Genomic DNA, 17,529 nt, shown 5'->3' with positions numbered 1-17,529 from the left:
GTCAGCCAGCTCCCCAACCATCCTGTCTCTATACCTTTCACCACTCAGGGTCCAGGCATAGATACAGCCACATCCAGCTTTTAATTTGGATGTTGGGGATCCCAACTCAGTTCCTCATGCATGCTCAGCATACCCTTACCCGCTGAGCCTTTTCCATGGCTTCTAGGAGTCTGCACTCTGTGGTCTGAGCCTCAGAATTCATCTTGAGGTTCTTCCCAAGCCATGTTGGGTATCACCGTCTTCTGAAGTCTACAGTGGTGGCGGATCCACAGAATTCTAAAGCAGGTGTAGAAACAAAAACATGCCCAAGTATCCAGGACCCTGGTACTCGGGGAAATGTAGCCTGGACCTTCCGCCTCTTTTCAATTTCTTCTCATTGGACTCTCTGGGCATATGGTGAATGAAAACCACAAGATGGCTAGAAGGGAGCACTGAGAGACAAGATGCTTAGAAGGGAGCACCGGAAGCCTTAGGTGGGAACAGTAAAAGAGACAAGATGCCTAGGTAGGCGCACTCAGAGCCGAACAGAATCACAGCCTCTTTTTCTACCCCTCAGACTGCAAAGTTGACTTGTCATTCCTAATTGATGGGAGTGCCAGCATCGGCAAGCGCCGCTTCCGGATCCAGAAGCAGTTCTTAGCGGACGTCGTCCAGGCTCTTGACGTTGGCCCTGCTGGTCCTCTCGTGGGTGTTGTTCAGTATGGGTAAGTACAGCTAATGCTCTAAGCCTGGTGATCAAGTGATACTGCACACCTAACTTCAAGCCACAAATATCAACGCATCCTCAAGCACTGATTCACTCTCTTCTGTAATGCAAATGTAAATTAAAAAAAAAAAGCAATCCAGCTGCCATTGAAGAAATATGAGGAGCCTTCCCAGAGGGAAGAAAAAGGCTACTAATACACAATTGGGAGTAAATACCATTTGCACTCATGATTGACTTTGAGGGTATCCATTTGTAGGGATTAAGAGTGCCGGGTGTAAGTAAAGGATAACCTAGTGAGGCTACCACTGGGTTCTTATCTCCAGACAAAGAAAGCGAAGTCCCCTTTCAGCCTTGACTATGAAAACATGTGTTTGAGAGGCTGCAACCTGGGCTGCACTTATTTGAAGGCGAGATGCTGCCTGCCACAGTGTTTTAGGTTGTGTGTTCTATTTCCTCCAAACACTACACTGTTCTGATAAAGTCCACCAGGTGACAGAGAGCTCCATTGTAGAGCGAGGGCCTCCACCAGCCTTGAGCACTGAGATGACTGGCCCCAATCCACCTGATCGTTTCATTAAGGGTAAGATTTAAAGAGGCCGCTGGGCAGTGGTGGCGCACGCCTTTAATCCCAGCACTTGGGAGGCAGAGCCAGGCAGATCTCTGTGAGTTTGAGGCCAGCCTGGGCTACAGAACGAGATCCAGGACAGGCACCAAAACTACACAGAGAAACCCCGTCTCGGAAAAAAAACAAAAACAAAAAAAAATTTAAGGGGCCATAGCAACATTCCAGACTCAATATTCTTTTCTCTATTTGGAATAATAAGTCAATCTTAGTTTAGATATGGATGGGGTCCTCCCTACAACAGGTTACAGATATGACAGATCAGAATCAAAAGAAAAACCTTGTATAAATCTCCTATTTGCAAGCACATTTCACACGGGTGGTCTGATCAACAACTACTGGGGCAAGATCATGATCATGCTACCCACAAAGGGGCTTGGGATACCCATGATGCTTTTCTTCCACACACACCTATAGTTCAGGCCATGGAATTGCAAAGCAACACAGAGCTCAGCACTCTTGCTTCAAAGTTTCACTGACTGCGTGACCGTTCCTTCTGAAAAATATAAGCATTCCAATGTCCTCATATTTCCATATGTTTCCTAAAGCATCCCGGGGGCTACCTGGAGTAGCATATTAGTTACTGTTGTTATATGAAGGCATTAGCAGGCTCCACTTTGAGTTACTAGAAAAATAAGTGAAAATGCTTTCTTTTTCAAATACTGTATAGCGTGTATATTTTTAGAACTAAATTCTAATACATTTGTTTCTATCTTCGATTTCTGTCAGGAAGAAAATTAAGAGTCAGTTATAAATAACCAGTTGCCGCAAATGCAGTGTCCTATGATCTATTGTGAGGTGTTGGCTTGAAATGGGAGCGGGGGAGAAAGTGGAAGTTTTGCTTACCGTCTTCTTGTTCTCAAAATGTCAACCCATTTTCACTCCTATGCTACTTTTTAAGATAGCGAATGCAGAGCGAGCCTTCCTATAAAGAGCAAGTATAAGTATTTAGTGCCAGATGTTCTAGTCAATTTTATTGGGGGATTCAAAGCTTGCTGCGTTATCTTGCATCAAAAGTAGCTGGCTGCAAAGCTTGTGGGTACCTGGGTTTCTGGTGTGACATGAAAATGCGGTGATAAATATGCCAAGGAAAAAGAAGAATGTCCCAAGAAGTTGTTGTGCGGTGATAAGAGTGAGGATGAAATAATAAATGTCACGGGGAAGCAAAATCAACAGAAGCCCCTTCTTCCCTACTGTACCGTGAGTGTGGCCTCAGAGTTCATGTGTTGACAACTCCATTCTCAGAGGAATAGTGATTTGAGCTGGGGACAGCCAGGAGTGCTTAGCAATGGACTCTTGTTGTCGTAATCAAGGGATCAGGTTAATTATCAAGAAGATGAGTTTGCTATGAAAATGACTTTGGTCTTTCTTACCCTTGCTGTCTCAGGGTCTCTGTCATCCATGGGATGACAGAGCACTTAACCCTCCCCAGAAATGGGATCTTCAACCTTCAGAAATAGGAGAACTATAATTATTTTCCTAATAAAATACCCAATCTGTAGCATTTTGCTAGAGGAACACAGAGAAGAACACAGCCCCTGCCCCAATTTTGGAAGAAAGTGTTTACATCCTTGATTTCCGATTTCACTTTCTAAACATTGTCCGGTGTCTGTCTACCTTTTCTCCATCCCGGCTGCTTATTATTTAATTTAATAATTAAATGGACGGTGTCAGTCTGTCCATTTTCTGTCCAATATAAACTAGTCTGTCATCTCCGCCTTGCCTGTAGCAGGGCGGGGAGGAAAGCATGGTGAACTGGCTGACAGGGGGATCTGAATGCTGACCTTAGCCTTGCCAGGGGGACCTTGTACGAGCACTTAACCTCTCCGTGTAAATGCTGACACCTCTAAAATATGGGGTCAACTGATGATTTATTAGGGCTCCGCCAGCCCTGGCATTGTATAATTCAGTGGCCGGCTCAGAAGACAGCCAACGAATGAACGTTGGGCTAACAGACCAGCAAGCTACTGCTTGTTGCTTGCAGCCCCGAGTCCCTATGAGGGGGGCTGATCCGTGATGAAATGGTGGGTTCCGGGGGTTGTACAGCCGAGCCGCTGTGGACTGTGAGAAACCAAATTAATTGGAGGGTGGCCTGACAGGGCTGAAAGGAGTCACGTTATTCAGCTAAAATTGCTCCTTATTGCGGGTGCGCCGGGTTCCCACCTCCCGTTAGTGGAGACAGAGGAAGCGAGTGGGTGGGAGAGTGGACAAGCCGCTGCTGAGCTCCTTCCTGTCTGTGACTTTGAAAAAAAGGGAAAGCTTGTCGGGTGAGGAATCTCACAGCCTTGGGATGCTCACCAGATCCAATTGCCTTCTGGTTCTCCAGAGGAACAGAACCAATAGGAAATAGGATTGTCTGGATAGGGTTATTTGATTGGCTTACCCAATTAGAGCCCTGAGAGTCCCACAGAAGCTGCCTGTAGGAGAAGTGGATAGCTGCTCAGGCCAAGAAGCTGAAGCCACAGAGAAAGAGAAACCAACGATAGAGACTCCATCTGAGGCCACACACTTGAATGCTGCCCTGGAGGGCTGCTGGTTCCAGTCCGCAGGCAAACACTGAAGAAGCTGGCATCCACAGGCAACAGAAAATCTCCAGCAGCAGGAAAATGAAGGCGCATGCACCAGCCCCATCCTGCTTTAAGACTTTGTTTATTTGTTATTTATGTGTGTAAAAGAGAGGTGTGTGTGTGTGTGTGTGTGTGTGTGTGTGTGTGAGAGAGAGAGAGAGAGAGAGAGAGAGAGAGAGAGAGAGAGAGAGAGACCATGCAGGCACACACATGCCACGGTACATGGTAGAAGTCCAAAGACAACTTGTAATAGTTGGTCCTCAATTCTTCCACCGTGGCCCTAGGGACCAAACCCTGGTTGCCAGGCATGCACTGATAGCACCTTCACGTATCCAGAAATCCTGCCAATCATTCCATCCCAACCCCAAGTCTCTGCCCAATGATAACACACCCTGGGCGGGTCTTCCTCAGTCAGTTCATACCCACATACCAATATTCTCTGGAAACACCCTCTCTCGGGGCACACCCAGACATATGGCGTGTGTTTTGCTAGGTATCTCTCAGGTAAAATTAACCATGCCCACTCTGCACCTGCCCACACCGTTCAAATCATCCCCTTTATCTTGGAATCATGGAGCCTAAAGGCTCCTGGTCTTGTCTTGCCGTAGTGCCGTGAGATCTCCGGGCCTTGCCAAGAATTGTCTACCCTATTAAGAACAGCTGCAGAGGAGTGGGGTGGAGGTGTGGGGGTGGGGGGACCCGAGGAAACCCAGTGACTAAACGTCTCCACCTCTCAGGCTCCCACCTCCATCTCCACGGTTGCTGACTTAGAATTTAGACCTTGGCATTTAGACTCTACAAGAATTACACTGAGGACTTCAAAGACGTATGCCAAGTAGTAACGGGAAATAAGAAACTAAACGTTCTAGATGTATAAATCTGTGAAATGCAACATGTTGGATTCTTCGGGAAATCTAATGGAAAGACTCCTTGGGGACATTTTAAGAGCAGACCCAAAGGTAGCCTAGTGACGTGAACTGTTTCTTGAGGTGTGCTCACAAGAAGACTGACGTGTAATTGCGCTCTCCGCATCCCCTCCAGTGTCTCTTGAGAGCTTTGCTTGTCTCTATTCTCCTCTTACAGAGCAGCATCCTCTACCAAGTTCTTGTTTTCTGCTTCATCTTGCACTGGCTGCCGTCTCTCCTGTGGTCCAGGCTGACAGACGGTCTGACCCTCCACAGTAGTGGTATGTTCTCTCTTCCCTACACCCTGCCTGTGGAGTTCATAACCCATGACCGTGACATCCTGCCAGCAACCATGGCATGCCTCCCACGGTCGTCACGTGCCTCCAATAGGACAGGTGGCATTTGCTGCCGACTCAGAAATACCACCTGGCTTTCCTAAGAACACCCACTAAATGCACAGCCATGGGAAGAGGGCAAATATCAGATGAGATAATCTTTCAAATGTCAAACAAAATTGACTTCAAAGGGAGACTTCTCGACCATCCACCAGGAAAGCTGTGGATAGCTGAGGCTTCCCACCAGCCCGCAGATGGAGAGTCAGTGCTGCAACCCAAGGTCAAGGGTCAGGGCCCTGTCTTGCATATGCATTCTAAAATTTAAACTATACAATGGACAGGCGTGTGGTTGTATTTGACACCAAGGGTCACACTAACACAGGAAAGCAAGCCAGAGCTCGTTGTTATAGATAAACTCTAGCAGGCAGGGTGGCTGCAAAAAGCATACAGCTTGCCCTGTGTCGCTCAGCCCACATCCACAGGGTGCTAACCGCCCCCTAGACTTGTGATAATTTTTCATTTCAGCCCCATACATGGAAGAGATTGTGCATGCTCTCTCAGACCTCATTGCCAACTCCAGGACCTCAAAATAGGGCAAATGGTTTTGGAACACGGCAAAATGCTAGTTTTCTTCATTTAAAAATAAATGTTCCTTTGCGCTGGGATTTACAGCAGCTACCTCTTTCATGGGTTGTGACTTGGGTTACATTTCTTACATCGCCTTGCTTTTCATTGCCTGATTCTTGGCCTTGGAGGCTTGCAGTCACGTAAGGTGGAGCAGTCCGGCAGGCTGGAGCCTTCTGTGGATCAGTGGCGCCACCTATCCGTGGACAGTCAGAGTGCAGGGAGGAAGTAAAGAGGGCATTAACATGGGTTGGGGATTTAGCTCAGTGGTAGAGCGCTTGCCTAGCAACCACAAGGGCCTGGGTTCGATCCTCAGCTCAAAAAAAAAAAGACGGCATTAACATGTGTAGCAGAGAAAACGGCCCTAGCTGCTACCACACAAATGTCTGAAGGGTATAAACGACCCTGCTGACATAATTAGAGAGAGACCGTCACCCTGCTGACCCATCTAATAACAAGTCTGCGAAAGCAGAAAACCTGTCCTAGCTTGTTGTCCGCCCAAAGGACACTGGCTGGAAGAATAGGGAGATGCCTATTGCAGGCTCTGAGGACAAAGGAGGAAAGGCCATGAGCAAGGGACTCCGGGAAAGGCTGAGTCCTCCTCCTGAGGGAGGCAGAGGCCGTCCTATGATGTGCACCCTTGCTAGCACCTTCAGTACTGGGAAATTGATGTGTGCTGTTTAGGGCACACGTTCGCTACAGCAGTCTGCCCCAAAGTAAGGGGTGGGAGTGATGGGGGAGGGAGATGGACACAGCAGGGGTGTGGCTGGCAGATGTGACTCACACCGCACACGCATGCAAGCACACACACACACACACATTTTCCTGAGTGAGAAAGGACAGCCTGGGTTCTAACTGCAAGTTACGTTCACTCCAAGAGCTTGGAAGAAATACTTCTTACTTCCTCCCAGGCTGCGCTAGACAGCGGCCCAGATACGTGGAACTGGAATCGGACGAGAGAATAAGGGTTTGAGATGGATGCTTTAACCTCTTATTCCTGGGAACCCGGTCTGCCGCCGGCGTGGAGAGGCACTGACTCCCCAAGGTTGGGTTGGGAACCCCTCTGCCACGTGTCACACACACACACTTCTCAAGTTTGCCCCATGGCTTTGTTTTTTGTCCCCACAGTTGATGTTGCCTTTCCGGGAACTAACAGAATCCTAAGACAGCTGCCAGTCACCTCCCTGGACTGACTCTCTGTTCCTCTTGAAAAGACCCCACCTCGCCACGTTCCTCTCTCAGGGAGACAGGCAGACAAGCCAAGTGAGCTCCGTCCTTAGAAAGACGAGTAGAGTCTTCAAGCTCAGTGACCTGAAAATACAGCACACAAAAGAATGTTGAAGGCTGGGGGAATGGCTCATAGGGTAAGAGAGCTTGCCAGCTTGCCACACAAAGATGAGGACCTGAGTTCTAATCCCCAGAACCCATGTGAAAATCTAGAAACAGTAGGCATGCCTCTGTAACTACAGTGCTTCTAGAGGGAGGTGGGAAATAGAGAGTTAGGGAACTCATGAGCCTGAAATACACAGTGGGAAACTGAGTCTGTGCCTCAAAACATGGTGGAAAGCAAGGACTGGCCCTACAGGTTGTCCTCCAACCTCTATATATGTTCCATAGTACATGCTCATCCATACTTACACACATGCACATGCATATACCATATGCGCACATATGATACACGGAGAAAGGTTTTTGTTTTGTTTTTTTTAAAGAATCTCAAGCTTCTTCTTTTCCCTCTGTGATGTTTACTATTGTGAACTTGACTATATCTGAACTTAACTGGGACCCAAGCTGCCAGGTGCTCTGCTGAGGAATTTACTTAATAAGATTATTTGAAGTAGGAAGAGTCACCTTAAATCTGGGCCATGTCCTCTGGTAGCAGCCCAGATAAAAGGACAAAGAAGAAGGGAACTTCGCTTTTTGCCTGTGTGTATTCACTTTTGCTGGCAAGTTCTTCTACTTCGTTATTGTGACCAGAATCAATCCATTTTCCTCAGGATTCCCATGTAGATTTGTGGTGATATTTTGTTTGTAGTCTTAGCAAATAAAGTTTGAAAATCTTAGCAAATAAACCTGAAAATCAGGGGACAGAGCCAGCTACAGAGTTAGTCATAGAGGTCAGGCAGTGGTTATTGGTGAAATTATTAAGGCCACTCCATGTAGTTAAAAGGGAGGTTTATTTTGTGGGGTAACTTACAAATGAAGGGATAGGTTGCAGGATCTGGCAAAGGTATGGCACAGTCTGGCAATGTTCTCTGGAGAACTCTGCTCTGTCTACCTCCAGCGTCCAGGGTCCTGGAACCAAGAGAGACCCCTCCTCTTGATCCTGGGTCTTCAGTGTCCTCTCTCAGCCCCGCCTTGTGGGCCTCAATGGGGGTTGGAACTTCCAGGCCAAGGCTGGAATGGCTACCCACTACAAGTGGTGGCACACACCTTTAATCCTAGCACTTGGGAAGCAGAGACAGAGATCTGTCTGGATTTCTTTGAGTTCAAGGTCACCCTGGGCTACATGAGATTAATCCAGTCTAAAAGAGAAACAGAGCCAGGCAGTGGTGGCACACATCTTTAATCCCAGCACTAGGAAGGTTGAGACAGGAAGTGATATGGCTGGGTAGAGAAAGGAATATAAGGGAGGAGGAGACAAGAACTCATTCTTTTTCAGGCTGAGGAGTTGGTGAGGTAAGGTTGTGGCCTGATATCTGGCTCCAGGTTTTTATTAAGAACATTTAGGATCCGTGCAACATAGACTGAAGACCAGCAGTTTTCCAGGAATTGCCAAGACTCCAAGACCATATTAGGACTAGTGAAACAGCCAGCCTCATAGATTGAACAACTACCAGAGTCTTGGCCTTTCCATTTTCAGACCATTGTGGACTACCTGAGCCACCTCCTGTGAGCTGGTCTAATAAATCCCCCATATATGTACATATATATATATATATATATATATATATATATATATATATATGTACATATATGTGTGTGTGTGTATGTATATATAATACATAATATATGTGTGACATATTATATATAGTATATGTGATATATTTAATATGACATGTTTAATACATCATATACTGTATATGTATTGTATTATATTGTGTATAACTGTATATTATCTAATACATTATATATAATTATGTTATAGATAATAATTGTATCAATTATTATATATAATTATAATTATATAGTTATATAAACTATATCATATATGAATTGCTAAACAGTCTTATTATTAAAAAACCCAGAGCCAGATATTGGGGTTAAAACCTGAGAGATCAAAGGAATAGGAAAAGCCACGCCAACTTCACCTTACCAGCTCTCAGTCTCCAAAGAGACCTACTTCCTGTATACCCACGCCTATATGCCTTTCTGTTCTGCCATCTCATTTCCTCTCTCTGCCCAGCTATATCACTTCCTATCTGTCTGTACAGACCTCCAGACCTCTATGGTTAGTGCTGGGATTAAAGGCATGTGTCAACATACCTGGCTCTGTTCCCAATGTGGCCTGAACTCACAGAGATGTCGTGGATCTCTGCCTCCTGAATGCTAGGATTAAAGGCGTGTGCTACCATTGCCTGACTTCTATGTTTACTGTAGTGGTTGGCTTTTTCCTCTGGTCCTCAGATAAACTTTATTGGGGTACACAGATAAAATATCACCACACTATATAGTATATATTAAATACCAATAGCATATACTATGTCATATATTTTTATATATTTTATGTTACATATATTTAAAGGGGATTTATACTGGCTCATATAGTATATATGCTATATATAATATGGTATCATATTTGTGCTATATAGTATATAATATAGTTTATGTAGTACATATAAGATATAGTATGATATGTAGCATATATACTATATTATATATAATATATTTATTCATTCAATAGGTTCTGTTCCTTTAGATAACCCTAATACATCTCCCTGTGTTGTTCTCTTGAAGTACATACAAAACAAACACACTTGGCTTTGCCAGTGATTCCTGTGAACTCCTATCACACATCAGCTGGGATGTGCAGGGTCCTCTGAGATCACCCTCCCTCTTGAAAAGTGGACCGCCATCTTGGTGTGCATTAGAACCACTTAGGGATTCCTTCAAACTCCTGATGCCCAACCCAAATATCAGTTCAGTGAAACCAGTTTCTGCATGTGGAGCCATGGCATCACTAGCTTCTCAGGTGAGTCTTCATGCAACCAGAGAGGAAAGGCGTGGCTATTCCCACAGGCCTATATTGCTCTCATGTGACTCTCATCTACTGACACACATGCCTCCTTCTAGGTGACATGGACAGGGCTGTGGGGCTCCATCCCATTCCCCTCTCAGACTTTCTCTTCCCTTTTCTAGATTTCTTTCTCTTAAGACTTAGTTATGTATATTCATGTGCTTACGTGGGGGTATGTGAGTGTGAGTACAGTTGTCCATGGAGGGCAGAAGAGGGTGTTGGATATTCTTGGAGCTGGAGTTACGAGTGGCTAAGAGCACATGGAACCTCTGCAAGATCAATACACACTCTCAACCACTGAGACATACCTCCAGCTCCTCTAATGTGGACCTATTAATTCTCTTCCCTTCCTTGTCACTGGAGACCCCATTGATGAGCATCTGGAATTTTAAAGCATTCACTAAGACACTGCTACTTAAAGAGTGATCCACATCGTCACCTAGGGCAGTGGTTCTCAACCTGTGGGTCGAGACCCCATGGGGGGTCACATATCAGATATTTGCATTATGATTCATAACAGCAGCAAAACTACAGTTATGAAGTAGAAACAAAGTGATTTTATGACTGGGGGCTACCACAACACGAGGAACTATATTAAAGGGTCACACAGCGTTAGGAAGGTTGGAAAGACATGACCTCAGACCATTTACTGGTTTTCCAACAGCAAATCTACATCTTAACATGATCCAATGTGATCAGAGGCCACATGAACTTGGGAAGCTATACTGCCTAAACATCCCACCACTCACTGGGAGGGCCCCCCAATGTGGTTACAGATTAACATCTGGTGTGCCAATTGCTTCTGGGGGGATTCCACAGGTCATCAGATGGAATGCCCCATTTCCTCCAGCAGGGAGTGGTTAAGACAGGTTTGTTTGCTGCTCTTTGGGAAATACTGCTATAAATTGCATAAACACGCATCAAAAAACTCAATTCTGGAAGACCCTGTTTCCCTGTTTCTGCTGCTAGGAAATCAAAAGGCTAGTGGCCATTTGCAAGGGCTGTTGTACAAAGTCCCTCAGCAAGTTGGCTCAGGCCACACAGGCTGGCAGCGGTGCTTCTGGGAAGGTCAGAGCTGTTGAGAGGATGGAGCCAGAATCATTTTCACTATGAGCTCTGAAGGGTCAAGTCTGTCACCTCCCCTGCCGCCACCAGCATGTTTCCTGGGACCTCTTCCTGATCTCACAGGCATGATTCATTTCACTGGCCAAGTCCACGCCATCCCCATTTCAGCCCACAATGAAAATTAAATGGCTAAACACAAATTATTTTAGAGTAACCAGCAGGCACTGCCTGATTAGGGGAAGCCATTTTAAAAGACTCTTGCTGGAGGAAATATGATTAGATAATATGTCTCTGCTGGCATAACATTATTTTGAGAGGTTCGTCCATTTGGTGAAAGTATCCGGAGGTAGACCAGTAGTCTCTGGGACATCAGCGGAACAGTAGGGTTAGGACATTAACAGAAGCCCTCCAAAATCCAGGGCCTCCTAAACCTCCCTGAAGAGGAATCAATAGAGTCTTAATTTTAGAAACTCCCAGGCCAGTGATTGATTTTCTTCTGGAAGATATCAAGTGACCAACATAAGTTTAACAAATGCCCCTAATGAGTTTTACCACCGAGGAGGTATGGACATGAGGCTGGTGTGGGGCTCTGAGGCAGAGTGCTCTTCTGCACAGAGAATGGACTAAGCAGGAAGACACAGGCTTTGCCTTCCCTCACAGGTGCATTCCATACTTCCACATTCCCACCTGCGTGCTAAGCACTGGGGAGCCAAAGTCAGGAGGATGACCTGCTCTCAGGTTACAGCTGCATCTCAGACATTGGCTTACTCACTAATGTGCACGTTCACTTTAATACCAAGTTAGTAGGCTTTCAGAATCATTCCTGGTAATATACTGAGGTGGGGGAAATACTTAGTTACCTGACTAAACACAGTTGAATGAGGTAACAGTTGGCCTTACTGACTTGGTTCTTTCTAGAGTCATTTTCAAAGTTAATTACTACACTTTCTCTCCACCCCCTTGCTCTCTCTCTCTCTCGCTCTCTCTCTCTCTCTCTCTCTCTCTCTCTCTCTCTCTCTCTCTCTCTCTCTCTCTGTGTGTGTGTGTGTGTGTGTGTGTGTGTGTGTGTGTGTGGTTTTTGCTTTAGTTATTGTTATTTTAAAAGATCTGCCCCCCATGCCCTAAGTAGGACTGAGATGCTGTCTAGCATTTAGAGTAAAAAAAAGCTGACATGTGGTTCATAGAAACATGTTTGCCAGGTGAGCCCAGGTGGGCATGAGTCTCCTGCAGGTGAGCCCAGGTGGGCAAGAGTCTCCTGCAGGTGAGCCCAGGTGGGCAAGAGTCTCCTGCAGGTGAGCCCAGGTGGGCATGAGTCTCCTGCAGGTGAGCCCAGGTGGGCAAGAGTCTCCTGCAGGTGAGCCCAGGTGGGCATGAGTCTCCTGCAGGTGAGCCCAGGTGGGCATGAGTCTCCTGCAGGTGAGCCCAGGTAGGCATGAGCTGCAGGGCTGTTGGTTGTGGAATCAATACTTTGTTCCTTTGGGAAAGAGAGAGGAAATTTGCTGAGCTGGAGATAAGTGTCCTCCAGAAAGTGCTAAAGAAACGTCTACAGTATGGCAGTGGTGTGAAACAGGGGGAACAAGCCTGAACTTATGGATTCCTAAGAGCTGATTCCAAAAACAAACATAAGAGCTAAACACGGTGGTTCAGACTTTCAATCCCAAAACCTGAGAGGCAGAGGCAGGCAGATCTCTGTGAGTTCGAGGCCAGCCTGGTCTACATAGAGAGTTCCAGGCTAGCCAGGGCTTCATAATGAGACGCTATCTGAAAACAACATAAACAAAGAAACAGAAAAGGAACTGGGATGTGGTTCAGTGGGAGAGCACTTGTTTCATTTCTGTTACTGAGACAAAATCCCCTGGTATAAAGCAATTTAGAAGAGAAGGGATTTCTTTTAGCTCTCAGTTCCTGGTTATGGCACACTGTTGAGGAGAAGTCCAGGCAAGAATTCAGGGAGAGAGACTAGATGAATGCGTGCCTTGGACTCAGCTAACCTTCCCTACTCTTCTAAGGTCAAGGGCTCCAAACCAGGGAATGATGGTGTCCACCTTCAGCCTGTCCCTTCCCACACCAGTTAAGGCAGCCAAGCGAATCCCAAATAGACACACTCACAGGCTGAGCTGATCTAGACAATCCTTCACTGAGACTCTCTTCCCAAGTGCCAAATCAACAGTTAGAGCTATCACAGTGCACGTACAGCAGCTTGACTGCACCACAGAGCAGAAAAACAGCAGGCTCGTGGACTGCATTGCTGTGAATAGTCAAAGAAACTTAACTCATGCCATGCACCCATGAGAAAACATTTGACGTTTTTAGCTACTGTTTTCTTTATCACACCCCCTCTCAAAGGCACACCCTCAGTGACCTAGTTCCTCCCACCACCTCAGGTTTTTACTGCACCCTAATAATACCAAGAGTGAGAGCCAGTCTCAAAACATGAGCCTTTGAGAGACGGTCCAGGTCCAAATAGAACCTGAGTCATTCAGTAAAGAGATCAAGGTCCAAAGCCAGGACTAGAGCAGATGAAAAGAGCCAGGAGACAGGTAGGAGATGGGAATGACCGGATGTGGCATTTGGCGAAGAGGATGCCACAAGTTCAGTGAGTCAAGAAGTGAGGTTGAATAGAGAAGACCACGAGAAGAAATGTCTTCTGCTTGAGAACTACTGAACCTGAGGTACCTTCTGATGGAGATGTTTAGCAGCTATTGAAAGTATACCTGGGTTCCAGAGCAGGAACTTGCCAGTGTGCACTGACCACTAAACTCCTAACATGTGAACTCAAAACAATATCCAAACCACAGCAAGGATCTTTATTCACTCTTCATTCATTCATTCATTCATTCATTCATTCATTCATTCATTCATTCTTGATGCTGGGGATTGAACCCAGAGCCTAACTCATGCTACCTAAGCATGAGCTAACTTGGATGCTGTGGCTCAAACCTCAGGCCTTGCACCTGGTAAGCACATTTTTGTTGTTGTTGTTATTGTTGTTGTTTTTGTTTTTCAATACAGGGTTTCTCTGTGTAGTTTTGGTGCCTGTCCTGGATCTCGATCTGTAGACCAAGCTGGCCTCGAACTCACAGAGATCCTCCTGACTTTGCCTCCCGAGTGCTGGGATTAAAGGCATGTACCACCACCGCCAGGCACTAAGCACATTCTTTACCACTGTTCTCCATCCAGAGCCCCTGAGGAATTTTTGAACAGAGCAGGAGTTAGAACAGAGGTCCTCTGGCAGATGCTGCTGCAGCTAATAGAATTTCATGATAGAATCAAGAATAAAAGTTAAGGGGTTGGGGATTTAGCTCAGTGGTAGAGTGCTTGCCTAGCAAGCACAAGGCCCTGGGTTCGGTCCTCAGCTCCAGAAAAAAAAAAAAAAAAAGAATAAAAGTTAAGAGAGCTGAACTTCTGGGACATGAGGGATGGGGACATGCAGGTTATGTGGATAGGTACAGGGTTTGAATCAGTGGCTGGAGGCGAAGACAGCACTTCCCAGACTGCTGTCGCCTGCCATTCAGATAAGCACACCTTCTGGGCATAGCTAAGATCAGCCTGAGACACTGAGGGAGGTTGGAAATAGGGAAGAAAAAGAGATGGGAAGGAGGCAGAGAATGCCTCATTAGTCTGAAATCCTGATGGCCAGTTCCCTGTGGACCACAATGGAGTCTCAAGGACAAGCTAAGAACCAGGCACCTTAGAGTTCTCCTCCCAAACTTCCCAAGCAGCTGCTCAGTGCTGGACTTCTGTTGTTTGTGAAAAAAGACTTCCTACCTCTTGAGGACTTGGCCCCACAGCCTACCTGGACTAGCTCTGTAATTTGCAGGCTCCCGGGTCAAAAGAGCCCAGCTCTTTTGAAGCATGCAGCCTTATGTGGCTGCACAGGATGTGTTCTTTGGGGGTCTGCTCTGCCTTTGGTTGAGTGTCACGGCCTCCAGAGGTATGACCTCATCTCACACCGTGACTGAGGGAGCACACACACTTGGGAGAAACTTCACCCCTCTGGCACTCCTCCACACCCTCCACTTGAAGTTCCAACGTGTTCTCATTGCTCTCCCACGTATGCATACTCATCTCTAGAGAAGGGTCCTAATTCCGCCTCACCAGGGAACTTGCTCCAGATCTGCCCCAGCTGTCTTAAGATGCCGTTGACCTTCTGATGAGAGGTCAGTCATGTCACCTACTTGCAGGAGTCACAAGACGAGACAGGTACAGTGGTCTTCCTGGTACCACTATTCATTATTGTTTCCAGTGCTGGGGGGCACCCAGGGCATGGCTAGCAGGTCTCTGGTCACCCGTGTGGTGGCTAACATCTGAGACTCTTACTGCAGAGGACCTAGGTAATCCAGAGACATTGAGGACTCACTGTCCAGTGTGGTAGAATCCCACTGGACAACATTAGCCATGTGATCATTGTGTTATCGTGTTATGTATGATATGTAATGATGATGCTTTTATCTCTGAGGAAGCTGGACCCCTCCAAAAGTCAAATGATTCCTCAAGATGATACAGCTAGGTTGGTAGATTCTGGGAGTGGAGAAATCATTGTCCTAAGTTGTGTGCTCTCCGAGGACCCCACCAGGCTCATAGACATTTCCAATGCAATGGTCACACAGTGGCCCTCGTTAAACCAAACAGATCACAAAACCAAACCAAAAGTCATAAATGTGAAAAAGGAACCAGTAAAGATTGGACAGGGTGTGTGGGCAGCAGTGAAAGAGATGGGGAGAAAATAAGAGGGAGGAGAGAAGTGCAGACGGTCAGAATACATGATATGCAAGTACACATGTAAGATGTTGTCAAACAACGAAATCAATAAAAGGAAAGGAAATTCCATTGCTGAGGGGATGAACTAAAGACAACTTTTCTCCCTGCTTTAAGAAGAAACAAGATTACACAGCTATGACCTGGCACATACAGTCAAAAGTAGAACTCAAGGCCGAACAGTGTTGGCACATGCCTGTAATCCCAGCACTCGGGAGGCAGAGGCAGGAGGATCTCTGTGAGTTCAAGGCCAGCCTGGTCTACAGAGAAAGATCCAGGTCAGGCGCCAAAACTACACAGAGAAACCCTGTCTCAAACAAACAAACAAAAAAGTAGCACTCAAACCTTCCAAGCCTGTCCCAAGCATCTTGCTGTCTCTATGTTCCCTGTGGAGGACCCCAGCCTCCCTGTCTGGTTATCACCTTGCCTGCCGAGGACCACTTCATGAACCCAGCCTCAGGCTTTGTCACACCATCCATCTTACTTGTACGTGAAGGCATCAGCCATGATTTCTGCCTTCCTCCGACGGGAATAATTTTCTAGCCAACTTTTCTTTCTTGTTTGCTTTAGAGACAACCCTGCTACCCAGTTTAACCTCAAAACCCACATGAATTCTCAAGATCTGAAGACAGCCATAGAGAAAATTACCCAGAGAGGAGGCCTTTCTAATGTAGGTATGTGACCCAGATTCAGGTTAATTCTACCTTGTTACCATGGTGCTCCTTCTATGTGGTTGTGATATAATATTCTATATTGGAGGAGGAGGAAAAAATAATCCATCAAGAAATGACATGCAACCTCTATCTCTTTCCTAAAGTATTACCACGGATTCGGGTGCAAGAATATGGTCAGAACACCGGTGCCTCAGAGTCTCTTTGGGTTGCAGCCACATTCCCCGGGACTAACAGAATAGCTGTGTGACTCCTCCATGGTCAGCCTATAAGCTACCAACCAGTTAGTGTGAAAGTCTGTCACTATTCCACTCAGGAGGTCCCTTTGGGGGTCTTGTCCCCATCAAAGCCATTGGGATAGTGACTAGCCAGGAGAGACAAGTCCTGTGTTTGAAGATGAGTTTCCTGTGTCACGTGAACCTCAGGAGGGGCTAGTGGTACCAGAAGTCCGAGGTCTAGTTCTCAGTGGGACAGCCCCAGAAGTCCCATTGGACCTGTTCACCGGGGGAGACTGGACAAGGGGGAATGGTTTTACCATGCTCGAAGACTGGGGGAAGGCTGGTTCTGCTCTAGGGAAACTTCCAACCGTTTAAGGCCAAGGGAATTCAAATGCCAGTTCTGGTAGCGTAAGTGTATGGAGTAAAGCAGCGAGCAGAGCTCCACAGAGCATCCTTGGAATTATAGAAAGGCTGAATAATGAGCTCCCTCTACCTCATATCTCTCTAGTGACCAGAATATTAATATCTGGAAGACGCAGACTCCTTCCCAGCAATGCAATGCTCAATAACCACTAGCCAAGTTCCTAAGTCCATGTCTGCCAAGCCACATTAACTGCATCATAAGTGTGACAGAGGGGATCACGTGTTTGTGTCCAATATTGTGCTTACACATGCAAAACTGCAACGGGAAAAATTTAGCCAGGCACTCGACTCCCCTGATGAGGTCAGAGAGGGGTCCTAACCCAGCCGGTACATATTTTCAGGGGGTGATACGTTCTTGCTGTGCCTCGCATCATTCAGGAATCCAGGGAACACAGTCA

At 46.4% G+C, this 17,529-nt stretch overlaps 1 protein-coding gene across 2 annotated transcripts in view; it reads left to right on the top strand.

Moving 5' to 3' along the window:
- Vit (vitrin) overlaps nucleotides 1–17,529 on the top strand; it is a 121,558-nt gene that overhangs the window by 96,173 nt on the left and 7,856 nt on the right. For both annotated transcript variants that reach the window (XM_036171046.1, XM_036171045.1), the window contains 2 exons: nucleotides 557–704; nucleotides 16,390–16,493. In XM_036171046.1, the coding sequence (XP_036026939.1) occupies nucleotides 557–704; nucleotides 16,390–16,493 (252 nt within the window). The remainder of the gene's footprint in view (nucleotides 1–556; nucleotides 705–16,389; nucleotides 16,494–17,529) is intronic.

The sequence above is a fragment of the Onychomys torridus genome, chromosome 21, assembly GCF_903995425.1.
Source record: "Onychomys torridus chromosome 21, mOncTor1.1, whole genome shotgun sequence".
Classification (NCBI taxonomy): Eukaryota; Metazoa; Chordata; class Mammalia; order Rodentia; family Cricetidae; genus Onychomys; species Onychomys torridus.
Note: the sequence above shows the minus strand (reverse complement) of the source record. Positions and strands in the feature narration are given on the sequence as shown.